The sequence below is a fragment of the Desmodus rotundus genome, chromosome 7 (genome assembly GCF_022682495.2).
Source record: "Desmodus rotundus isolate HL8 chromosome 7, HLdesRot8A.1, whole genome shotgun sequence".
NCBI classification, from domain to species: domain Eukaryota; kingdom Metazoa; phylum Chordata; class Mammalia; order Chiroptera; family Phyllostomidae; genus Desmodus; species Desmodus rotundus.
The window spans coordinates 35,835,834-35,860,846 of record NC_071393.1 but is presented as its reverse complement, the minus strand read 5'-3'; the positions used below and the strand labels follow the sequence as shown (position 1 = coordinate 35,860,846).

At 57.5% G+C, this 25,013-nt stretch overlaps 1 protein-coding gene across 2 annotated transcripts; it reads left to right on the top strand.

Annotated features, from left to right (window-relative positions):
- The first annotated feature begins 485 nt into the window (after positions 1-485).
- On the top strand, positions 486-24,542 carry LOXL1 (lysyl oxidase like 1). Of its 2 annotated transcripts, XM_024557424.4 has the most exons (7): positions 497-1,989; positions 16,294-16,402; positions 19,052-19,189; positions 19,674-19,830; positions 20,435-20,530; positions 22,122-22,237; positions 24,215-24,542. In XM_024557424.4, exons 1-7 carry the CDS (start codon positions 852-854, stop codon positions 24,219-24,221), a joined length of 1,761 nt encoding a protein of 586 aa, XP_024413192.3. In that variant the 5' UTR covers positions 497-851; the 3' UTR covers positions 24,222-24,542. The 2 variants fall into 2 exon arrangements, with proteins under 2 accessions (XP_045048856.2, XP_024413192.3); XM_045192921.3 differs by lacking the exons at positions 20,435-20,530; positions 22,122-22,237; positions 24,215-24,542 and having other exon boundaries at positions 486-1,989; positions 19,605-19,728.
- Positions 24,543-25,013: the final 471 nt, after the last annotated feature.

The following is a 25,013-nucleotide window of genomic DNA, read 5'->3' as shown; positions in this document are numbered from 1 at the left end:
CCAGGACCAGTGTATTCAGGCCCAAGGAAGTGAGGTGTACCTGAGGTCAGAATTAGGGGGTGGTTTAGCTGGGGTTCAGCATCTCCCCCAAGAAAGCCCATCAACAAGGAAGGTGTCTCTTGGCACTGGCTTTGGGGATCCTGGGGATCCTGGTGAGAGGCTGGAGTGTCCAGGAGTCAATGGCTCATTGAAGCCAGCACAAGAAGCAGTAAGAGACCAGGCAGGGGTCTGGGTCCAAAGCAGAGAGAAATAGCCAAAATGCTGCTGACCCCACAGCTCTTTTCTGCCTGCCTGGGCCCCCACTTACCAGGCCTGAGTCCCCAGAGGCCCTCTCCTACTCCAGGTTTCATTCCCTTCCTCAGAGGCAGGTCTGTGGCTTGGCTGGGAGCTCCAGGGACTGAGGGAGCAAAGCAGCTGTGGGACAGGCCACATAGCTAAAACCCGGCGGGCCATAGGGCCCTGCGGAGGAGACCCCAGCAGGCAGACCAGGCTGTCCAAAACCTCCTAATACTCCCAGCCTGTTGCTTATTCATTCAGAGTGGGAAAGCGCCAGCCCCCGAGGCTAGCCAGTGCAGGGCTGCCCATCTAAGGCCCCCAGGCGGTCCTGCCCAGCGACCTGCAGAGAGTCTCGTGCAGCCCTGGGCACCACCCCAGCCCTGCCCTGACCCCTTGGCCTCGAAATGTTGTCATCGGAGGAGCCGTCCCGCTCGGACCAAGGCCAGGATGGACAAAGCTAGAGCTGAGGCAGGCAAGGAGCCATCCTGTCCTCGAGGCCGTGGGAAGAGAAGCACGCACAGGGGGCCACTCCTGAGAGCCTCTCGGTCCAGCAGGCCTCTGCAGAGGGGGCCACCATGGCTCTGGCCCGAGCCGGCTGGCAGGTGTGGGCCCTGCTGTGGGGCGTCTGCCTCTGCGTCCCGGTGCACGGGCAACAGGCCCAGCCAGGGCAGGGCCCGGACCCGGGGCGCTGGCGGCAGCTGATCCAGTGGGAGAACAACGGGCAGCTCTACAGCCTGCTCAACTCGGGCTCCGAGTACGTGCCCGCCGGGACTCCGCGGGCCGAGGGTAGCTCCCGGGTGCTGCTGGCAGGCGCCCCCCAGCCCCCGCAGCGGCGAAGCCACGGAGGCCCCCGGCGGCGACAGGCCCCGTCCCTGCCCCTGCCCGGGCGCGTGGGCTCGGACACTGTGCGCGGCCAGGCGCGGCACCCATTCGGCTTCGGCCAGGTGCCCGACAACTGGCGAGAGGTGGCCGTCGGGGACAGCACGGGCATGGCCCGGGCTCGCACCTCCGTGTCCCATCAAGGGAGCTCCTCCTCGGTCTCGGCCTCGGCCTTCGCCAGCACCTACCGCCAGCAGCCGTCCTTCCCGCAGCAGTTCCCCTACCCGCAGGCGCCCTTCGTCAGCCAGTACGAGACCTACGACCCGGTGGCGCGGACCTACGACCAGGGCTACGTGTACTACCGCGCCGCGGGGGGCGGCATGGGCGCCGGCGCGGCGGCCGTGGCCTCGGCGGGGGTCGTCTACCCCTTCCAGCCGCGGGCGCGCTACGAGGGGTACGGCGGCGGCGGCGAGGAGCAGCCGGAGTACTCGCCGCAGGGCTTCTACCCGGCCCCGGAGAGGCCCTACGCGCCGCCGCCGCCGCCGCCCGCCGACGGCCTGGACCGCCGCTACTCGCACAGCCTGTACCACGAGGGCGCCGCGGGGTCCGAGCAGGCCCGCCCGGACCCCGGCCCGGGCCCCGACGCGGCGCAGGCCACCGGTGGCGCTTACGGGGCCGACCCCCGCCTCTGGTACCCGCCCTACGCCAACGTCCCTCCCGAGGCCTACGTCCCACCGAGGGCCGTGGAGCCACAGCCCCCGTTCCGCGTGCTGGAGCCGCCCTACCTGCCCTTGCGCAGCTCGGACGCGCCCCCGCCCGTGGCGGAGCGCAGCAGTGCGCAGCAGGGCCGCCTCAGCGTGGGAAGCGTGTACCGGCCCACCCAGAACGGCCGCGGTGAGTACGGTCCCCACGGCCCGCGCTTTGTCCTCCTGGCGTCTGCTGAACCTCTCCGTGCGCCCAGACCCTCCTCTAGTCTTTACCAAAGGCCCTCCCTGAGTTAAGTAAGGACCCCCACCCCCACCCCCCAATCACCAGCCCTGGTGCGTCCCACCTCCCAGCTCCTGCTTCCATACATCATCGGTGCCAGCATTTGGCCAGGCAGGCCTGGGCTCTGACCAGGGTGGAGGGACTGGCCAGGCTTTGGGAGGAGGCACCTCCCAGACCTGGCTTAGGTCATTTGAGGACAAAGGGAAGAGGCCCTTCTCCCTGCCTCTTCCTCGTTCCCATCAGGGCATGTCCTCCACCTTTGGAGAAGCGCCTGTGCCAGCCTCGCAGGGTGAAGCAGGGAACAAGAGGGTCAGAAAGGCCTTGGGGGGCGCCTTTCTGGAGCTGTGGCGAGTCCCCAGTCCCTGGGCGCTGTGAGCCCGGCCCCAGTGAGCCGGGGTTAGAGAAGTTCTTGCCCCAGGCAGGAATCCAGACTAGGTGACAAAACTCCCCCAGAGACGCTGGGGAAGCACAAAATGTAAGGGGCCTCCCAAAACTCAGTAATTGAGATAAATAATAATTTCGTGCATTTTTAGATCAAAATAATGCAAAAAATTTCCGTGATGAACAAAATATCCCAATATTCAACAGAATCAGAAATGGTGCCACACCAAGATGTATTGGAGCCTAAGGCAAACTGAAAAATCAGCAATCCTGATGCCGTCTTTATTTGAAATCTTGATTTTTTTAATCACAGATTTTTTTTAGTATTGATTTTGAATTTCAAAAATATTGCACCAAATATTACTTATCTTGGTTACTGAGGTTTTTGGTGCCCTGTTACTTTTGCACGCTAGGCCAGGGCCTCGCTCACCTCACTCAGCTAGCTCATCCCAGTCCTGGCCCTGGGGGAGAGTCCTAGGAGGCCTGTGTGATTGGATCTCTCTTTGGCTTTTTGGGGTGACAGGGTGAAGATATGACCTGGGAAGGCCCAAACCATCTGCATACAAGGACACAGTGCAGGGGGCAGCCCTTCTTCTTCACACGGGCAATTCCCCCTGTGCTGTGAGCAGGTGGGCTACTGTGCCAAGGACCCACTAGTGGTCTGGCCAGGGCTGGCCGGCTATTGGTCCCATCCTCTGCTGTCTTAGAATTCTCCTTCCTGCTTCTGTTACTGCAAGTTCCAAATCCACTTTGGTCAAGGTTTTGCACTCAGCCCTCCATGCGTACATGGTCCACTCCTACCCCACCTCCTTCAGGCTATGGTCAGTGCCTTGTCTCCACGCCAAGGTGGATTATCTGTTCCACGCTGAGGTTGGTGTGCCTGGCCCCCCGGGCGAGGGCTGAGGTGTTTGGGCCCAGGGACTCAGGGACTGCACCCCCACAGCACAGGGACAGCTGCCTTGTCTGCAGCCGTATCAGCCTTGGGTGAGAGGCTGCTGCTGAGGCAAGGGTTGGGGAGTGTGGGGCGGGGGGCAGGTAGCAGTGTTCCTGTCTCCCTAGGGCCTGCTGGAACCCAAGGCTAGGGGAGAGGAGTGTCCCCGCTGCCACTTCCCACTCCCTCACATCCAAGGCCTAGCAGTCGAGTTGGGTGCTGATTCCCAGCTTGAAAACCTCCAGGAGCTGAGATGGACTGAGATGGAGGGCCCTCTGTGATGTGACGAAGGGGCATCCTCGGGGTCCTCGCTGGGACTTGCAGCACCTGAGCATCAGCTGCTCCTAATGCTCCTTGGAGAGGAAGACGTGTTGCCCCTAAGGTGCTAAGCTTTTGTGGTGGCTTTTCTTAGAATGCAAGACCACAGACTGGGGCTCAGCCAAAAGCGTCCCCGCCTCTGGGCGGAGGGGAAAACCGAGACCTCAAATTCCATAGTACCACTGGCAGAGCCAGGCCTGGGACTGGACGTCTGTGCTCCAAGCCAGTGGGTTTCCTAGGGCCCCCTTTTGGACTATCAGTTCTTAAGGTTCAGAAGGGGACCTGCCCAGGCAAGGCCATGTCTAGAATAGAGGTGCTTGCTGCTTAGCAGGGTCTCTAGCCATTGCCCCTGAGCCACACAGTTCATCTGGATTAAAGACATTTCTCCGCTGAAGGTCGTATGCTAGGGCCAGGCAGCGTGTGCTGGCCTGCCCCAAATCCAGGCCCTGCCCTGGGAAGTACAGCAAAGAGGGCACCTCAATGCTGTGATTGGGCTGGCACTGGGGGATGGACTAGGGGAGAAGTGTCCCCGGTCAGGGGCTAGGGACTCAGGGAGGACTTCCTTGAAGAGGAGGTGCCTAAAGCATTGCTGCAAGGGATGGCCATCAGCACCCTTCCCTGGTCATGGAGGGGACAGTGTGTGGGTTGGGACTGCGGGGAGTGCAGGCTAGTTGGGGCTCAGAGAGGGAGCACGACCTTTTCTCCCATCATAGGTTCCTTTTCCCTACCCTGCTAGGCCTGGACCGTGGAAAAATCCCGGTTCAAGGAAGGCCAAGTCTTGTCCTTTAGCTCAGACCCCCAGGCTTGGTGTGGGAGTCCAGGGCAGATTCTCTGAAGCTGACCTCATTCTGCCTGGCCACACACCCGGGGGTCTGAGGCTGGGCGTTGGCAGCCCGAGTGTGTGGGTGTGGGTGTATCCTCACAACACTAAACACATGTGTGCACCACCCTCATCCCTCCGTGCCTGTGTGGTGTCCAAGTGCCTGTGCAGAACCCAGTTTCTTCCTGGGGCGCCTCAACCTTCTCCCTCCTACCCTGGGCGGGGGGTGCCCAAGGGCCTCGCACTCTGAAACATGTAGTTGGAGAAAAGAGTAGGAAACAGGCTCAGAGAGGGTAACAAACTTTTCCTGGCTCTCTGCGTATTCGAGCAGAGGCCTAGAAGGTAGCCACTTGTTTCCCAGGCCCGGTTGCGTCTCCTTCACTGCGTCTCTCTCTCTCCCTCTCCCACGACCAGGCCCCTGTGTCCCAGCCTCCTTGCCCCCACTCCTGCCTCCCCGCAGCCCCAGCCTCTCTGAACTGGTGGTCGTAGTGCTGGCCCCAGAAGACTACAGCTCTTCTCGCAGGGCTCCCCGCCACAGTCCTGGCCTGATTCATGGGCTCTGGCAACGCCGTGATGGTAACGCGGAGCAGGCCGCCCTGGCCGTCCTCCCAGGACATCTCTGACGGCTTCACCAGCCTGGCCTGGCACGGGTCCTCTGGCTCTGTCCTCACACAGCCAGTCAGAGGTTCGGAGGGAGCTGTGGCTCCCTAACCCCTGCTTCTCCCTCCCCAGTCCATCCTGCCCATGGGTCAGATAAACCCCTGGGGTGCTGACCGTGTTACCCCCCTGTTCGGGAAGGTCCTGCGGCTCCCAAAGCCGCCTTCAGGACGAAATCCTTGGCCTATTGCTCCAGAATCTTCAGGTACCTCTTTCTTCTCCCCTCCCCCTCCCCCTCCTCCTTCTCTCGGGCCTCTGCATCTCCCATGGGTAGTGTGCTGCAGCTAGGCCTAGAGGTTTCCTCTGCCTGTACACATAGGTGTTCCTGGGGCGCTCACCTCTCTATCCCGTGCCCTGCACCCAAGAGGCCAAACAGGGTCCCTTAGCCCCTGCGAGCAGCCTTGGCTCCCTGACTACATCCCCGCTGCCTGTCCCTCCAGATCACCTACCCACTTCTTCAGGACTTGGAGCAGATGCAGGGAAGGACAGAGGCAGTCTCCCCCAGCAAGCAGCCAGAGGTAGAGTCCCAAGGTGGAGATGATGCTAACAACTTGGCTGTTTGCTAAAGAACACCTACTGAGCTTAGTGGTTTAAATGTGTAACTTTATTCACCCTCGCAGCCTCCCAGAGAGGTGGAGGTTATGGTCCTCCAGTACAGATGAGACAACTGGGACTCAGGGAGGTCTCACAGCTAGGTGCAGCTGAGCCAGAGTTCCAGCTGAGCTCAGATGACCCAGGAGGACGAATACCCCACCTGCAAACCATGCAGGCAGTGCGAGAACCAGGGACTCCTCCCCCCACCTCCCCTCTCTGGGCCTCAGTCCCCGAGCTGCAGCAGGGGAGGAGATACTTGTACGAGCATCCATTGGCACTGGACACATCACCCCTCTTAACTCCTGTAGCAGTAATGAGCCAGGCATTGTCATTCATCCCGTTCCATAGGTAAGGTGGCAGGTTCACTTGCTGATTTGTCACATGGCCTCTGAGAAGTGAAAGCAGGATTAAAGTCTGTATGAGTTCTTAATATCATACATTATTATTTTGTAAATTTTCGTGTATCCTTGCTTACCCTGCACACTTTATTCATTCCCGCATTTAACTGGTCATCAGCAGGCACGGGCTGGTCAGCTCTGTGGCAGGCGCTGGTTGTGGCGAGGTCAGATAAGACAGTGAGCAGGCAAGGCGTTGGAAGCAAAGAGTCCCTCCACTGGGCCGGGCGGTGTTGGAGCCTCGCCATCGTCCTGCCTCCAGACTGCTATTTAACAGACACTCAGCTAGTGCTTCCTTGGTGTCAGACCCTGCTCTGGGAGCTTTACAGTTAGAGTCACTTAATCCTCATAAGAACCCAAGGTATTATTATTATTATCCACATTGTTCAGATGAGGGAGCTGGGACCCGAGATCATACAACTGGCAACTGGTAGAGCCAGAGTCACAGCTCAGGACCCTTCCCTCCTTCCAGAAGTTGGCTGGGCACCCCCAGAAAGCAATGGAGTCTTCGGGCCGAGGCAGCTGTGATAAATGGTCCGGCGAGCTGTGGAGGCAGGGACCTGGGCCCTCTTCCTCTCTCTATTTGGCAGTCAAATGCCACCAGTGTGGGAACAAAAAAGCACTTCCTGACAGCCTCATCACAGGCAGACTTCCGGTTTCCTTCCTCTTATCCACTTGCAGGGTCACATGGTCTCTCCCCTCGTCTCAAGCTGGACCACCCCTGCCAGAAAAGACAGCTCCTATTTTAAATAATAATAATAGTAGTAGCTGATATTTATTGAATACTGATCACGCACCAGACATCATGCCAAGTATTTTCTTTTTATTTTCTCATTTAATTCCGCCAGCAACCTTGTGAGGCAGATAGTAGAATCACCCCCACTTTACAGACCAGAAAACTGAGGCTAGAGAAGTTCAATAACTCATCCAGGCTGATTCTCTACCCCACTGAACTGCCCCTCAGGGAAGGGTATGTCTCCACGGTCATTGTTTCTCTCAGGTCTAGACCCCCTGGAAAACCAACATTTGGGTTTTTGCCTGAACCCTTTTGCAGGCACCGCAGAGCTTTTTGGCGGTGGTGGCGGAGCAGGGTTCCGAGTCACTGGGGCCCACGACGGGGGGCATCCTGCTGCTGCTGCACCTGACCTGAGAGGTCTGGCCTTTTGTGCCTCCCCTCCCTCTCTCTAAACTCTAGGGGCCCTATCTCAGTGTCCTCTCAGCTCTGAAAGGGCACCCCTCCCCTGAGTCCCAGCTCAAGTCCGCCCACTGCTATCCAAGCCAAGAACACATGGGAAGCCCTTCAGGGCAGTGGCCGGAATGGCAGGAGAAGAGAGGGGAGGGCTGGAGACACCCGGTCAGCCCAGGCAGCCCACACCTGCTCCCAGTCCCCCTGCAGGCGTTCTTTCCGGAGGGAGGCTGGAAGGAGAGGCTGTGGCTTGTCCCCTCTCCTGCCCTGACCTAAAGGAAGGCAGGCAGCTGGACCCAGGGGGCCTTTTCTTCTGGATTCAGGATTACAGGGCCAGGGTTCCTCTCCCTCCTCCTGATGGGCACTCAGAGATCAGGCATTTCAGTTTCGCCAGGAAGCGAGTGCTACTGGGGTCAGAACAGCAGAGCAGGAAGGCGCTCGGGTGGGGAAGGCACAGCTCCACTGCTCGGGCAGTCAAAGCCCCAGGAGACAGCCCACCCTTCCTCCTGCTACTGAGTCGATGGGCACCACATCCTTTTTCAAAAGCCAGGATTTTGGAGTCAGTCCCAGCCTTCGCTTGATGATGGAATCTGTGCTCACCCAGGCAGATGCCACCAGACCCTTTTTGGGGTGCAGGTGTTTGTTCCCATGCTCACCCCGGGTGTACAGGTACCAGGCCCTGGGCTGAGTGCAGGGAATTCAGGGGTGCCCCACATCCATCCCTGTCCTCACTGACGTCTCAGCCCCAGCAGCAGGAGACCAGCACACAACCCACCTCCATCTGGCCCGTCTCTAGTTCCCAGACCTTCTGTGCACTGAGACCTGGGCCCGCAGCTGGGCAGCAGTCGAAGCAGAGCCCCATCGACCCCCAGTGGCTCTTGGCTGGCTGATCACTTTATGAGGCCATTCAGCTACTCAATAGTATTATTGAGTGCCTGACTATATCCTGAGCAGTGGACTGGAGATGGGTACTCGTTAGAGAAAGGAAAGAGACATGATTTTTGCTCTTGTGAATCTTATATTTTATGCATAAATATAAGAAGGAGGTAAATAATAGAAGGTGGTAAGTACTGTGGGAAAAACACAAGTAGATAAGGGAGGTCTGGAGCATGGGGGACAGGTTGCAAATGTGGTCGGGGTGGGTCTCCTGAAGGCAACATTTGAGCAGAGGCATGGAGGGGGATAAGCAAGCTATGCAGCTGTCTCTGGGAAAAGCATTCCAGATGCAGGCAACAGCCAGTGGAAACCCCTGTGGCAGGAGTTCCCTGGGGCTTTCGTGTGTGGGTAAGAGCAGACTGTAATGGGAGTGGGGGCGTAACAGGAGACAGGTCAGAGAGGTAATAGGCTCGGACCATGGAGGGCCTTGCAGGCCATTGTTAGAACTTCGGCTTTTATCCTCCAGGCATCGAGGAGCTGCTGCAGGGTTTGCCCATGAAACAGAGGCCCTGACTGCTGTGCTGGGGGTGGACAGTGAGGAGGCAGGCAGGAGATCAAGAGGAGGCTGGTTCAGAGATCCAGGCAGAGATGATGGCAGCTGGGCAGGGTGGCAACAACCTGGTGGTAGGAAGTCAGATTCAGGGTGTATTTTGGAGGTAGAGCTGAGGGGATTTGCTCAGGGACTAGATGCAGGTGTAAGAGAAAAGAGAGGTGTCAGGCATAACAGAAAGGTTTATGGCCCGTGCAGCTGGAAGGATGAAGTTGTTAGGAGCTGAGATGGGAAGGCTGTGGGCTAAATGGATTTTATAAGAAAGGTAAAAAGCTCAAGTCACTGTGGCCCCGGCTGGTGTGGCTCAGTGGATTGAGTGCCAGCCTGCGAAATAAAGGGTCCCCAGTTTGATTCCCAGTCGGGGCACATGCCTGCGTTGCTGGACTGTGGGCCAGATCCCAAGTACGGGGTGTGCAAGAGGCAACCACACATTGAGAACACACATTGTTCTCTCCCTCTCTTTCTTCCTCCCTTCCCCTCTCTAAAAATATAAAATCTTAAAAAGTTCAGGTCACTCTGAAGGATCCCAGGGGCAGGGAGAGAACTCAGGGGCCTGAAGCAGTCCCGAGGTGGGGCGGGGGACAATGATCAGGGCCTGCAGAGGTGGGAGGGCAGCAAGGTACACGAGGAGGAGGCAGGAGGCTTGCCAGAAGGGTACGTAGTTGACCTCCCCAAAGCTTAGCCTTCTCCCAGCTTAATCCCTATCTGCGTCCTAAGCAGTTTGCTAATTGAACAAACACTCCCAGCTCCCGTTCCCCGAGCTGGGCCCTACCACACAGGAGTGAGGCTGTCACTGCTACTGTCCCACTCAGGAGGGGGCAGCAGACATGAGCTGGAAGAGGGTGGTGGCAGAGGGGTGGTCACAACTGACAAGGAGGGCTTTGGCCTACAGACTCTGTGCCCCAGTGAGGGCAGAGCTGGCCTGAGTGTGTGTGTGTGTGTAGTAGGGAATTCCAAGACAAGGGCACCACAGGGTCAGAAGCCAGGGCAGAAAAGCTTAGGTGTGCTGAGCTGTGTATTGACCCTTAAGGTCAAGAGATCTGGAAAGTCAGGTCACAGCCAGAGGCCACAGAGGCCTTAGCCGCCACCCTGGGGAGGCTGGGCTTCATTCTGTAGGCAGTAGGGGACCACTGTAGGTTCTGGGTCTGATTTCGTGGCTATCACGTCTTTGCTTGGGCTGTGATTGCCCATTCACGGTAGGGCACCGTGGACCCTTTAATGTTCTTTTTATTTTTTTTAAGATTTTATTTATTTACTTCCAGAGGGAGGGAGAAAGAGAAGCAGAGAAACATCGATGTGCAAGAGGTACATGGATCTGTTGCCTCTCATTCACCCCCAGCAGGGGACCTGGCCTGCAACCCAGGCATGTGCCCTGACTGGGAATCGAACCCTTGACCACTCGGTTTGCAGGCCACCACTCAATTCACTGAGCCATACCGGCCGGGGCTAATGTTCTGGTTATTAGATGATAATTTCCTAGGGCACAGAGCTGCCAGCGCCCCTCTGTCTGGGAGGCCCTCTCCTCTCATCTTTATTCAAGGCTGTTCTCTGTGAGTGGTCTGCTTCCCTGCCTGGGGCTCCTCTGGAGTCTGGCTGCACACATACTTTACAGTGTACTGCCCACTTCCTGCTGGAGTTGTTTATCCTCCGGCCAGAGCTCAGGAGATCAGGGCTCTTCTGCATTCTACTGTCCTTCATCTGCTGCTCGTGAGAGGAGGGCTGGGGTGGGGGGAGATTTCCAAGGAGACGAGGTTTACAGAACCCACAGAGAAGGAGAAGCCAGCAGGGAAACAGGTGAGGTGTGGGCAAGCAGCAGGAATGTAACCACAGGCCCTCTGCACTGGGCAGCCTCCAGAAACCACTGAGCAGGCGGGAACAGGTCTCTCCTGAAGCAGGAAGAATTTAGGTCAGACATGGGAGAATTTCCTGGCTGCTGAAGGCTTGTCTACAGAGGTTGCGAGAGGTCTTGGGCTCTTGCCCAAGGCTGGGGAATAGCTCCTGAAAAGTACTTTAATCTCCAAGTGTTTATGGAGCGTCATCAAATGACGCTCAAAGACCAGTTAGTCTAATCTCCCCATTGTCCACATGGAGAGACTGAGCCCATGAAAGGGAAGGGACCTGGACAAGAGAGGGGTGGGGCAGGCTGGTCCTGAGCATATTGTGAAGGGGCCCTGGATCCTCCCCAGAGGGGGCTCCAGGGGTAAAGCCAGAATACGAAAGCGGGTCTTGTCTTTGGCTCTGTGTTTACACTGCCCTGGAGGGTCTGCTGGGGCCCTCTGAGGCTGAAGAGCTTCCTAGACTAGCAGCTGCTTGTGGAATGGCCTTGGGACCCAGTTCACTTATACCCAGCCCCTGCCTAGCCAAGTAGTCTGGCTGTGGCCACCCCAGGGGCCTTTGCTGCCCTTTGACTCAATGTTCTCCACCTGGCACAGGCTCTAAGCAGCCTGAATCCTTAAGTGCTAACCTGTGGTCAGCATGGAGGAGTGCCCACAGGGGAATGGCCCAGGGCTCCGGGCCACAAGTGGAACACAGGACAATTAGATCTGGAGAAATGGAGGCCATCAGTCCTGGAGAGGGGCCAGCCCTGGCCAGGGTCACACAGAAGGCCTGCGACAGAGGGTAAAAAGCCAGGCTCTTGCCTGTCTCCTGGGAGCAGAAGACCCGATGCTGATGGTTACCAGGGCCTCTCTGGGTAGCCTGAGCAAGGCCATCCTTTGGTGGTTAGCTGCATCCCTGGGGCGTCTGTCCCAGGAGACCATTTAGATTAGCCATGGGGGGGCAGAGGGCGTGCACACTGTGGAGTCCTATTTAGCAACGGCAAGCAATGAACTAGGTAGATCTTAAAAGTTTATCTTGACTGAAAACTCAAGAATCAGAATGAGATAAGATAATATCATTTCTATACTTTAAGAATACGTAAGCACTGCAGATGTTCTGTACAGAGACACAAATGTTCAAATGAAACCAGAAAAGTCTGCGTTCATGCTGCCTGTCACTACCAGAACCAGTAAGTAGAGACGAGGACTGACAATGTGGGCGCTTTATTCGGATGCCAGGGATCCGAGAAGAAGGCGGGTGATGTGCCCTCAAAAACCGTCTTCACATCTCCTCTCAAGCCGACCTCTTTATAAGGAGGAGAAAGGGCAGGTAAGGGGTTTGGGGAAAAGATTAATTGGATGAGAGTTGCAGCCCCACCCACAGATTCTCCTAGTACTTCTTTATCTGTTGGTCACCAATTCTTTATCTGCCTCTGGTTCCCTACCCTGGAGCCCAGTGGCTCAGGTGCCACAAGCTTGCAGACCTCCTGGGGCACAAGGGTGAATTGCTTATTGACCTCCTGGAATAACAGCCTTCCACATGCACTTCCACAATCACTTAGCCTATTAACTATAACTTAAGCTAAAACCTTGAACTCTTGAGTTCCCCCATCACAGGATATAGCTAAGGGTCAGGGGTGAGGATGAAGGTTAAAAAATTTTGTCACAAGAGAGGGGCCTTGCATAGACCAATGGTAATGGTTAGTGTGCTCTGAAATGGAATTATGATGAATTCCATTGTTCTGCATTTATAAAAATGGGAGTCTCCAGGAAAAGTTCTCATTGGAGCCCACTTAATAGAATCTCCAGTGCCACGTGCAAGGCTGGATGACTCCATATTTTCTAAATAAGAGATCTCAGTCCCTCTTCAAAGTCACATCCCCATGACTAAAGGTTATCTCTGCCTTCTGACTAAGCATTGCCCTCTTTCTTTAAAATGCACATTTTTTTTTAATTTTTAGAGAGAGAGGAAGGGAGGGCGAAAGAGAGGGAGAGAAACATCGATGTGAAAGAGAAACATCAATCGGTTGCCTCTCCTTTGCTCCCCAACAGGGGACCAAACCCACACCCCAGGCAAGCGCCCTGACGGAGAATTGAACTGGCGACCTTTAGCTTTGCAGGGTGACACCCAGCCCACTGAGCCGCACCAGTCAGGGCTGAAACGCACACTTCTTGCGATGAGGTGGGGCTTGAATACACGATCTGGTTGCAACTGTAATTCACCCAACGTTGGCCACCTGCCTGGAGGGCCTGCTCGTATCCCGGAAGCCAGAGACAACAGACCGATACCCCTACTAACACATCCACAAGGCCCTGCTGAAGCTTTCCCGCATCCCCCTTCCAATTCCCACAGTTCACCCCGGCCCAATCCCCTGTGAAGGGACTGAGAGCCCAAGCCTGCAGCGGTGGCTGCTGCAGCAGAGCCTCCTGAAGAGCAGGCCAGATAAAGAGGCATTGTTCCCTCCTGAAAAAACATACCAGCAGAGGGTGGAGGGCCTGCTGCTCCCAGAGACCTCAGCAGGGGGCCCTGGCTGGGGCTGGCTATGGGGAGGCAGGGATCCTTAGCCTAAAGGCTGCTCTTTTTTTCTGGCAGCTTTCCCCCCCAGGGCAAGGAAGGGGTGAGAGGATGGGGCGTGGGGGGTACCAGTTAGGGGGGTCGAAGAGCCCAGTGATGGTCAGAAATATGGAATAAAAAGATAGGATAAAGGTGGTGATGGTGATTCCATGTAAGTTTTAGGAAAGGCAGAACTAAAGTAACAAAAAAGCAGGTCGATGATTACCTGGGGCGAAGGGGCCGGAGGGAACTAACTTTGCAGAGAGTGGTGATGGGGATAGTTGCATGGAGCACGCCTTTGTCAAGACTTATCAACTGTACGCCTAAAATTTGTGCATTTGACTGTGTGTATATTAAATTTTCAGAAGTGTTCATTTTTATAAAAAGCGGGATGACAAGAGGAGCTCTGGGAGGGGTTCGGGATGTGGGATCTCCTCCTTGAGCTGCCCCAACTCGCCGTGTGACCGTGGGTCAGTTCATTGCCTTTTCTGAGCTTCACTTGCCCCCAGCACCTCCGCGTGCTGAGGAGCGTGCCTGTGCACGCTGGGACAGTAAAGTACAGTTGGCCCCGTGACTGGACACGGGGGACCCGCAGATCCAGAGCGCGGACGGACGGAGGGACTTGAGTATCTGCAGATACTGGTGTGCTTGGGGGCGTGGTCCTGGAACAAGACCTCTTTGGAAACTGAGGAAGGACTCTACGAAGCAGCGCATCCTTAAAGAAGCTTACTGACAGAGGCAACCCCTGTGACATCAGGGTGGGGGGGGGTCTTCCATGCCAGTGGAGGGCTTCCTGGAGCAGGAGGCACCCGCCTAAACCTGAGATTGCTCGACGATAAGAGGAAGGGGATCATCTGTGGCCGGGTCAGGGCTCAGACTGTAACCTGCAGGTCAGAGGGAGGAGTCTGCCCATGTATATGCCCCACAGATCCACTCCCAGCCCCACGGCCCTGGAGGTTATTTTTAAAAACCAACCACACTCAGTTACAATAAAGAAGGATCAGTTATGTCAAAGGAACTCCTTTCAAGGTGGTTGGTTGGTTGGTTGGTTTTAAGTACCGTGCTTTAAGTCTATAACCTGGGGGCAAATGGCAGTGACTCTGAGGTTCGGGGCTGTTGATAGGTGTCAGGTCTCAGTGTGTGGCTAGGGTTAGGGCTCTGGGGGACCAGGATCAGGACTCAGAGGTCAGGAGTGGCACTGACCTTCCCTGGCCCCGAATAGCCCTGGCCTCTTATTCAGCTGGCTCTTCTAACCTCCCCGGATGAACGCACAGCTAACCCCTGGAATGGCCCGGAGAGGAGGGGTCGGGCCAGGAGAGCTTGTGGAGACATCTGTGCAGTGTTTATTGAAGCCGGGCTTCTGGTGCCAAATTCCGGGTCTCATGAGGCTTCCAGCCCAGCTGACCCACCCCCACACGTTGCTTAAAGACCTTGGGGAAGGGGACGATTCCTGTCTTCCTCACCTGCCCACGCCCAGCTTTTAGGGACCAGTGGGTGAGTACCAGCCGGGCACCAAGGTGGCCCCTACTCTGAGGACCTGAGGACCACTTGGGAAATGACTGCAGGCATTCCTGGGGGCTTGAGTAATGGGACGTAGGCTGGCCAAGACGGCCCCTCAGCCAGGAGCCACCTCATCCTCACCCACCCTGTGCTCCAAATTTTCTCTTCATTCCAAGTAGGTGAGGTCACACTGGCTGCCTGGACCCAGTCCCCACTTGAGGCCGGGCCCCAGGGTAAGCAGAGGGATGGCATGCAGGCAGACACCTCTGTGAAAGCCAGAGTCTTCCTCCTCCTGTACCTCAGTTTCAGGACCTAAAAGCTGAAAAGAGGGTTTTGGCAGCAAGAAGAGGGAGTTGGAAGCCTGTCCACATGACTCAAGTCCCCTACCTTGCTTGTTCCCCACGAGCAGAGGGCTTGAATGAAGCTAGGAGGAACTCACAGCCTCATTTCATCATTTATCTGCTGATCCCTGAAGCCTGAGAGGGGAGGGGCATAGAGGGCCCAGGCTCACTCAGTGGCTGGGCAGGAGCCCAGGGCTCTGGGGTCCCCTTCCCCACCTGCCACTCCACTCCCCCATGCCCCACTGCTCCAACACTCCGAGCATCAAAATCATTGCTGCTTTATTTCATACAGATGGGGTCTGGACACCTGAGTTTGGTTTTTGCTAATTCCTAATACGGTTCGATGGGGATAATTACTCCTGGGGAGGAGTGAGGAGGAAGGAAGACAGGATGGACTGGCCCCAGCTCTAGCATGTCCTGGGAACAAGTGATCACTGGGGCTGGAGCAGATTCCACACTTCCCCTGGGCCCTGCAGGGGAGGGAGCCAGGCTCCCTCAGGTTAGAGGCCAGAGGCTGCAGACAGGAGGGCGTGGGCCTGTCTCGGGGCAGATGGCAGGAAGAAGGGAGTTGGGCCGGGTGCCCAGGCTGAGAATCCTGCCCAGTCAGCAGCCTGCTCTAGGGACATTTTCCTCCTAGCCCATCCCTTCCTGCCCACCCTCGCGTCTGCCAGCCAACATTCACCTGGCTCTTCCCACAAGCCTGCTGGGACCCACTTGGGGCCAGAGGCCCAGGGATGTCTCGGTGGTTTATAAAGAATTCCGGGTGCGAGGCGCACAGGGTGTCTGGAGGCTGGTGTGGGGCCTGGGGAACAAGGACATGGAAGAAAGAGTCTCTGTCGGATTACTTGGTTCTTCAGTCTTGCCTCCAGGCCCTTGTCCATGCTGTTCCCCCTACCAAGAATACCCTTCCCTCTGGGTCTCCACATTCTGCCCTGTCTCCCAGCTCTTTCTCATATCTCTTAGCGCTTCCACAGCATGGAACTCCAGAGGTGAGCTCCTGCGCCCTGGCCTCCCTGGCCTCACACCTGAACCTAGGGAGAAGGGTGGACATCCCATACGTAGCTCAGGCTGGGAGGCCTCCTGGAGGAGGTGACAGCCTGTGTAAAGGAAGAAAAATGGCAAAGGGTGTTTAGAGCTGGGGTGTTCCCTGGGCATTCGCCACAGCCAGCCTGACTCTCCTCAATGTCATGCTCTTCCTCCCACCTCCCTTTCTCCTACTGCCCACTCCCAGGTCTCCCTGACTTGGTCCCCGACCCCAACTACGTGCAAGCGTCCACCTATGTCCAGAGGGCCCACCTCTATTCCCTGCGCTGTGCAGCAGAGGAGAAGTGCCTGGCCAGGTAAGGAGCTGAGGATGAGACTTGGAGCAGTGGGAGAGTCCCTAGGAGTCACCCAGAACCCACCTGCATGCCAGCCAGGCTGCCAGGCTGCCCGCAAGCCCCACGGCCCTGGCCAAGTGTCTGAGCCTCTCAGGACCTGGTGGTCCTCGTCATCTGTTATCTATCCAGCATTTCTGAAAATTCTCTACATAAGAAAGTTTACTTTTACTGGGGCTTTTAGTCTTCACATCAGCCCTGAAGGTGTGTGCTGCCCATCAGGAACCTGAGGTGCGATGACAGGAACTAAAACTTGTCTGCTCTCGGCCACCTTACGAGAAGGTTTCCCTGAGGACCTGGGAGTCCTCAGGAAGACTCTAGACAGGGATCCAGAGTACAGGGCCATCTCCGCAGAGGACAGGTGTGGCTGTGGCTGGCCCAGGCTGTCTGGGTCACAGCAGGGACAGAGGACACGGGTGACAAAGAGGCCTCTGTTACATGTGGCACCAGACAGGGGAAAGAGACCAGTTTTCACGACCCCGAAGGTGAGCACAGGCAGCTCTCCATTATTCCTGGGGGGTCCGGCCTCCTGCAGAGCTGGCTTCTAACTTTGTTAACAGTGACCGTTCTGTTCCAACGTGTGTGCTTTGGGGGCGGTTCCCCGTGATAAAGAACTAGTTAAGGATTACATTGACCTACTTCTTTTGTTGGCATTTCTCTTCTGCTGGAAGCACCCTATTTTCTTAATTACTTGCTTTTTCGACATTTGAACTCTTTATTTACTTTTATTTTTTAGTATCTGGGAAGCCCTTCAGAATCTAAACATTTTCTCAGGTGCCGAACGTCCAGTCCGCTAACCCCCAGAGCAGTCAACCGACTGCCCTGTTAACTCTTTGCACCAAGATAGGGAGCTTGCACCAGGGCGTAGCTCAACTTACTGGTTCCTCCATCCAGAAAATCTGGCTTCAAAAGAAGCAGGATCAGCTAAACTAAACAGCGCGATTAGTGATGTAGTTGATGTAGATGCTGGAGCAAGTTCCGCATCTCTGTACAGACCGGCAGCAAACAGTGCTTGAACGGATAGCAGTCCTGGGCCTGCATGCTGAGTACCACTCAGTCGGCCTGCCCACTCAGGTCTGGCCCACTCAGGTCCTCGTCTCTCGGGAAAAGAACGCAGTGAAAATGCTCCTGCACTGGTTCCTCCGACAGTGAGGAACTCACAGCCTCCACAGCAATCCAGGAAGGCTGAGTTCTGAGGAGTTTGAGTTAAAACCCTGCTATCGCTCCATCTCCCTGGAGCATCCACATGTCCAGCCCTGATCTCCTGGATGGGCTGGGGAGGGGGCCACCGGGCCCTGTCCTGGGGGGCTGTCCTTGTCTAGCTGGAGAGACACGCCCCAAGGAGAGACCAGGAAACAGGGAGATGGGGGGGAGCTAACCTGAGCAGTGTGGAGGCCGGAGCTGTGCGGGTTCGGAGAGGAAGGGGTTGTTGCAAGGGCCGAGGCTTCAGAGGAGGCCGGAGGTGGAGGACAGCCCTAGGAAACCCTGCAGAACTGCAGCCCTGGAGCACAGGGCCGTCAGAGGTGATCGGAAGTGTGGGCTGCAGGCTGGTGCCAGAGCGCAGACGGCCAGCGGAACCCAGACAAGGGAGGGGACTTGCTCCAAGTCTCACCACGCGTTTATGGCCAAGCTGGGCCTAGACCCTAGAACTCGATGGTTTCCCACGGCATGCTGAGCCGAACAGAAGGGCAGCACTGAACTCGACGGGGGGAAGGAGGGGGTTTGTTCCAACCCAGACACAGATGGATTCCAAGCCTCCCCCAGACAAAGCCAAGGGCCTTATGTCCTGGCAAAGAGGAATCTGTACTGCCTGTTGTCCAGACAGCCTCTCAGAGAGAGCTGATTCCCACAAATGGCCACCTTCCACCTTTGGCCTTGGGACCCAGACCTTAATAAGTGCCAGGGAAGTCCCCCTGAGGCCAGCCAGGACAGCCCATTTCAGCTGAGAATTGGGGGGCAGTAAGTGAACGTGAGCAGGCAGCCCACACCAGACCCATTCTCTCTGAACAGAGAAGGGCAGGCCTCTGGCCCCAAAGCCGCACAATCAGGGGAGGTGGCCTAGCGACACAAGCTTAGGGAGTGTGTGGTATCGCTGTGAGAGCCCACAGGCTGTTAAGATTTCTCTAAGCTGGAGCAGTCCGAGTAGACTTCCTGAGGGAGGGGAACTGAGTTGGCCTCCAAGGGAGGGTGAGAGAGTTCTAGGTCAAGCGAACAGCATGGGCCAAAGTCTAGGTTAGCGAAAGAATCAGCGTTTGAGGCTGGAGCCCAGGGTGTGTGGGGCAGCCGAAGACAAACAGGACCAGAGAAGGGAAGGGGTTTTGGTGCCGAAGAAGCCAAGCTTGTTTCCTAGGCCCGCCATCCAGATGTTTCCCACTTCAGCAACCGTGTTCAGGCTCTGTCTGAGGCGGGAAGACTTACCAGAATCTCCTGCATAGGCCCTCCGAGGGGCAGTGTCAGGCCAGAGGCGCCAGCCTTAGGGAGAGAGGGGGAGAGATGTGAGCCTTCAGCTCAGGGCAGGGAACCGGAGGCCGGGGCCCTCGGGCCCAGTCGGCCCACTCTGGGTTTCAGTGTGTAGTGCCCCGCCCCACTCCTGTCTTCCCCCCTGCCCCGCAGCACAGCCTACGCCCCCGAGGCCACAGACTACGACGTGCGGGTGCTGCTGCGCTTCCCCCAGCGCGTGAAGAACCAGGGCACGGCGGACTTCCTCCCCACCCGGCCGCGGCACACCTGGGAGTGGCACAGCTGCCACCAGTGAGTGGGGCCGGTGGCCTCTCCCACCCTCACTCTGCACTGGGGGGCTTGTGCCCCAGCTCCCCTGCCCCACTAGTGCTCCTGGGGGAGCAGGTGCTGGGGGGAGGGCCCCGAGGTGTTCTCTGCCAGAGATCCGTCACTGAGGCAAGAGTTCCTCAAGGGAGCCCTCGGAAAAGCTGGGCTGCGAGAGGGGGCGTGGAGGGGCCCGGCGTGGTAAGCAATGGAGATGTGTAGAATAGAGGGCTCTGCCCGTGGGAGGCCCGCGCAGGTAGCTGCCCGGGAGGAAGTGAGGAGTCCTTGGGGGGGTGCTCTCCCAGGACGACCTGGCCGGTGCGGCCAGGAGGGATGCCGCCCTGTGGGAAACGGGGGACCCAGGAGCCCAGACTGTTCAGGAGGCTGTCTGGGCCCCTCTCAGAACAGGGATGGGACGGGAAGCCTGAGATGGCGAGGCCTCCGTCTCCCTCCGCCTGCCCTCTGTCTCCAGACACTACCACAGCATGGATGAGTTCAGCCACTACGACCTGTTGGATGCGGCCACGGGCAAGAAGGTAGCCGAGGGCCACAAGGCCAGCTTCTGCCTGGAGGACAGCACCTGCGACTTCGGCAACCTCAAGCGCTACGCATGCACCTCTCACACACAGGTTGGGCTGGAGAGGCGGGGGAGGGGCAGGGGGTGCAGGACGCAGCCCCGACCTGGGCGCTGCAGGAGCAGACAGCAGCAACACGTCCTGGACCGAGGGTTACTGCCACGGCCCCTAGCCACTCAGCTCAACCAGAACAGGGGTCTTCTTGCCAGTCCTCAGGCCACCACAGTGCCCCTTGGGTACCCCCCTCCACCAGGCTCCTACCTGCCTTATTCCCAGGGTGCCTGCTCATGGCAGGAAAGGGACAGGCCAACAGAGTCAGGATGACGTGATGTTCCACTTGCCTGTTTGCCCAGATCCATCTTTCTGTCCTTCTGCGCAAACATCGCAGAGTGGCCATCTGTCCCCCACCCATTTCTCCCAGGCAGGCCCCTCCTTTCATCCCTCTAACCTGGCGATTATATCTGGTGATTATAGCAGCTGTCATCTCCTGGTCCATCCACCTCACAGGCTTAGGAAGGGGCGGATCCACTCTGAACAGCCGCCCTAGACCGGGCTTGGGGCAAAGCAAAGAGGAAGGAGGGGCCCTGGCTGTTGGAGTTGGCATGAGTGGCTCTGTGGAGTATGGCACCCCACCCTCTACTCTTGTCCCCGTTCTCAGGGCCTGAGCCCAGGCTGCTATGACACTTACAACGCGGACATCGACTGCCAGTGGATTGACATAACTGATGTGCAGCCCGGCAACTACATCCTCAAGGTGGGCCTCCCGAGCCAGGGCACCCCCTCTAGCCCGCTGCTCACATCAGTGTCCCCATTTCTGAGACATGCCGCGGCTTCTGGTCACGTTCCCCTCTTCCCAGCAGCTGAGCGGAAGCAGCCTCGTGGGGCCTGTTGCAGAGGTCTGCACTTCCCGCCCGAAGGTCTTAGTCTCGGGCAGATACAGCCTCTTTCCACACAGGCACCGAGGACCCTCAGGCCAGGTGTGGGGTGGTAGAGGAAGTGATGACTCTGTCTCCCCTAAGTGACAGAGGACTTGCAGAGCCCTGTGGCCCATCCCCCCGTCTGTGGGCAGGGAAGGCCATCTGGGAGAGGACACCACCCTGTGAGAGAGACCTTCCATTCTTCACAGTGACCCCTACAAAGCCAGGGACTCCTGTGACCAAGTGTCCCTTCCAGCCTGAGCCCCACCTCCCACACACCCCTTCCGTCGGGGGAAGGGACGAGCACAAAAGCCCATTAAAGACACACCTCGCAATGAGGTGTGTCCCTGAACAGCCTGTGCAGGGCCTAGTCGTCGAGACCTCACCTGGGGAAGCCAGACTGCAGCCTCTTCCACACAGGCACAGGGTGAGGGCCGCAATCACTGCCAGGGGGCCCCCCCGGGACCCACTGCTCCACAGCGAAGTTCAGAGGAGGGGTTGTGAAGATGGATCGGGAGGTGGCTTTAACCTGTGTGAAGTCATCAGCTGGGGCTGCCGCATTTCAGAACACAGCGGCCCATCCCGAGCGAGTGCCTCTCAGCAGGCTCCACAGGCCTCTCCCCGCCTTACCCAAGGGCCAGGGCGTTCTGTCCTTCCCTCCCGCATCCACTCGCTGACTGTGTGCAAAGGCCCCTTTGAGTTCTGGGCACTGAGGATTCAAGCCCCATAAGCGCTGTGCTGTTCCTGCCCTTGAGGAGTGTCCAAGGATTTAAAAGTAACATCCTTCCATCCGATCTTCAATGTTCTGTTTTATTGGCCGAGTGCAGCCTACCCCAGTGACCCACCCCGCCCCCACCAAGAGTCCAGCACATGAAAGACTTCCTTGTGTCTGGGCAGCCCTTCTCCCAACACAGGGCTGTGCTTGAGCCTCCGCCTCCATCTGTGTCGGGCAGGGGTGCCACCTGGCACCAGACGGGCTGTCAGTGGTTCACGCAGATGGGCATGCACAGTGAAAGGGCATCAGCCTCAGAGTCAGACCGGCTGTGGGGTCTCTGCTGGGCCCCTCCCTCCCAGCTGTGCTCCCTGAGGCATTGACTCCACCTCTCTGACCCCAGGTGCCCTGTGCTGCGGGCCCACCGTGGCCTGGACTCTGGCTCTGGGCACGCTTCCCCGCTTCCCCTAAGGGCGAGCTGATGTATTCTCGGACTACAGCCATCTCCTCTCTCCTTCCTCCGTCTCTGCGTCTCCCCCATCTCTCCACCAGTGTGTCTGTCTCCATGTCTCTTGGCCTCATGTGGTCTTTCTCCACCTCCCCATCTTCCTCTCTCTCCTCTGCACCTCTCGGTCCGCCTCTCCACCACCTTTCCTGGGGACCAAGTGAAGCACAGCCCCCCAACCAGACCTCTGTTCCCTCTGTTGCCCCTGCAGGTGCACGTGAACCCTAAGTACGTTGTTTTGGAGTCCGACTTCACCAACAATGTGGTGAGATGCAGCATCCACTATACAGGCCGCTACGTTTCTACAACAAACTGCAAAATTGTCCAGTAAGTTCTCACCTCCCCCCTCCCTGCCCAGCCAGCCCCCTTCCAGCCTGGGAAGCCGGCTCACCCCACAGAACACACGAGACCCCTGCACTTGGGGTCACCTTGGCTTCCAAACACGGCTGCAGTCGGCCCAGCCCACAGGCTGAGCACAGGAGCCTGCCCAAGCCAGCCCCGCGCTGAGAGCCGGTGGTGGGGCTCAGGCAGCAGTGTGGGTTCGGGCTGTGGCTTCCTCAGACTTCTCCAGGGGGACCCAGCGGGAGGCAGCACTGGGGGATGGAGGTGCACAGGCTCGCTCTGTGACTCTGACCTGTTCACTTCACTTTTCTCAACTGGGATGCGGAAAATAGGTGGTTTCATATCCCACGCAGGCTTGTGAGGAGGGTTTAAAGGCCTCATGTCTGCGTGTTGGAGAACCCTTCCCGGCAGCGCTCAGGGAACGGTGTCTGTGATCATTACTGTCCTTGCCGCGTAGATTGGAAGATTGGATTAAACAGTTACAGACTAGGAGTGATTCTGGTTGGAATGAGCCATCGCCAGTCCCTGGGCCCCACTGCCGAGTTGGTAAACTCTGGGACCAGGCCTTTGGCACCGGGCTCCTGGGCAGGGTCCGCAGCTGCTGCCGCCGCAGGCCGGCTACCCTCCGCCTCTCTCCTGATTCCCCACATAAGTACAATGCAGAGGGACCTGCTGCTTACAGGTCCAAAAGAAACCCCAGCCCACTCCGCGTGAATTTAAAATGTCAGATCAGGCCCCAGCAACTCTTCCATTAAAATAAAAAGCAAGAGAGAGAGAGAAAGCAAGCATTCCCAGAGCTTTAGTCCATCAGCTGAGGGATGAATGGCAGAGATTCCAAGGCCCAGAAAGTGCTTGGGTAAAGCACCCTGATGCTTGGCAGGTGTGGAAGGTGGAACCTGTAACTGTGGTCGGGGCTCAGCGTGTGAGCAGGGACAGAGCACATTTAGAGAAAGCTCTTTCACCACTGGGTGGGCAGTTCACAACCCTACACACACACACACAATCACACCATGTACATTAAAAATGAGAACAGCAGCCTCTAATTCTGTGCAGAGATTAAGTTCCTCGTAAGCAGAATTAGATCAGAATTATCCAGAACACAGAGTGTGTCTGAAACAACTGAGTTCTGCCCCATCCCTTGGCAACAGGGCTCTTTCGCAGGCCTGGATTTCCAGCACTTTCTCACTCCTCAGGGCTTGTCTCAGCCGTTGGGATTCAGCGGTCACCTAAACGGTTGAGGTTTTCTGGGAAGCAGTCCTATGAGAGGAGAAGCAGGGAGGGAGGGAGGGAGGGACTGGGGGCAGGGAGGAGAAAAGAGGCAGACAAGAAAAAAGGGTGTGCCTCGGGGCAGGGAGCCTACTTCCTGCTCTCCTCCTGCCTGCTGTTGGGAAAAGTGGATTCACACAGCCTCCCCTTTCCTGGCGGCACCTTGGGCACTGCCCCAGAAGAGGGCAGACAGCCAGGTAGCCCTTACCCCCGGGTGCTCACCTGGGGCCTTCGGGTCCTTCCTTTCCAGCTTGGGTCTCGCTAGAGTGTCTCTGTGACCCTGACCCCAGCCAGGAGGCTGGCCCAGCACACAGGAAGCTGGAAGGAGCTTTCCCAGAAAGGCCACAGGCCTGTGGGTTTCAATCTTGTTCCTGAAGAGGAAACAGGCTTTTTTAAATTTCAAGTACTAAGTTAGAAAGTATTTCCAAACAGTAGGAGCTCTGCCTAGAAAACAGCCTGGGGCGGGGCGTAGGGAGGGGTAGTGCTCAGGGCCTTCCTGGGAAGGGGAGTCCACGAACCTCCTTTCCCTGGGTCTGGGCTGAGGGTCCCCTCTCCCCAGGCGCAGATTGCTGAGAGAAATGAAGCGGGACCCGGGCTGCTGCGGAGGGGAAGCCTGCAGCTCGGGAGGTGGGGTGCACCTTGCCGATAGTGGAGTAAGCAGCCTACCCAAAGGCCTGTATCTCTGTCTCTCCCTAGGTCCTGATCTCCGAGAAGGTGGACATATGGCCAATCTCCTCGCTTCCCAAAGCAGGTCCTGCTCCCCAGGCAGCCTCCCACCAGGACAAACCTGGTCCCAAGGGTGCAAGCCCCCCCACCCACAGGCAGGGGCAGCTGAACACAGGGGCATCCCTTCCTGCCGGCCTCAGGGAGTGAACTTGGACCGAAACCACAGGGATTCCGGACGCCAGGCCCGATTTCATACTTAAGTTTTCTCTGCAATGTTATTTTGTCAGTTGTTGGTTTTTATTTTTTATATTTTGACCATGCCACAGAGCAAAGTCGCCCAGACCTGGGCTGAATAAAACAAGGGTTTTCTACTCTGTCGTTCTGCCGGTGGCCCGCCTGCCAGGCTGGCCAGGTCTAGGTTGGGCTCAGGGGCCAACCTGGGGCTTCCCCCCTCTTCTAGCGGAACTCAGAAAGAACACCCACTACCCCACTGGGACTACAGCTTGAACAACAGGGCACGAAGCCTGCTGTGGCAGCCCTGAGGGGCTCACCGCAAAGCCAAGCCATCTGTGGGGAAGAGGACCCCCCTGCAGGAGGGACCTCTGCTCATCTCCCACTGCTGCACCTCCCACCCCTGCAGCCTCGTTCTCCCACCCCCCTCACTTTCATACACAGTCATTCACTCTACCAGCTGCTTATTCACATACTGAGCGCCCCCTGAATGCCGGGCTGTGCTGAGGCCGAGCACCCACAGAATCTGACATAGTTCCTGCTCTCAGAGCTCACAGGGGATGGAGTCGGGTGTACGCCACACCCAGTGACACAACCC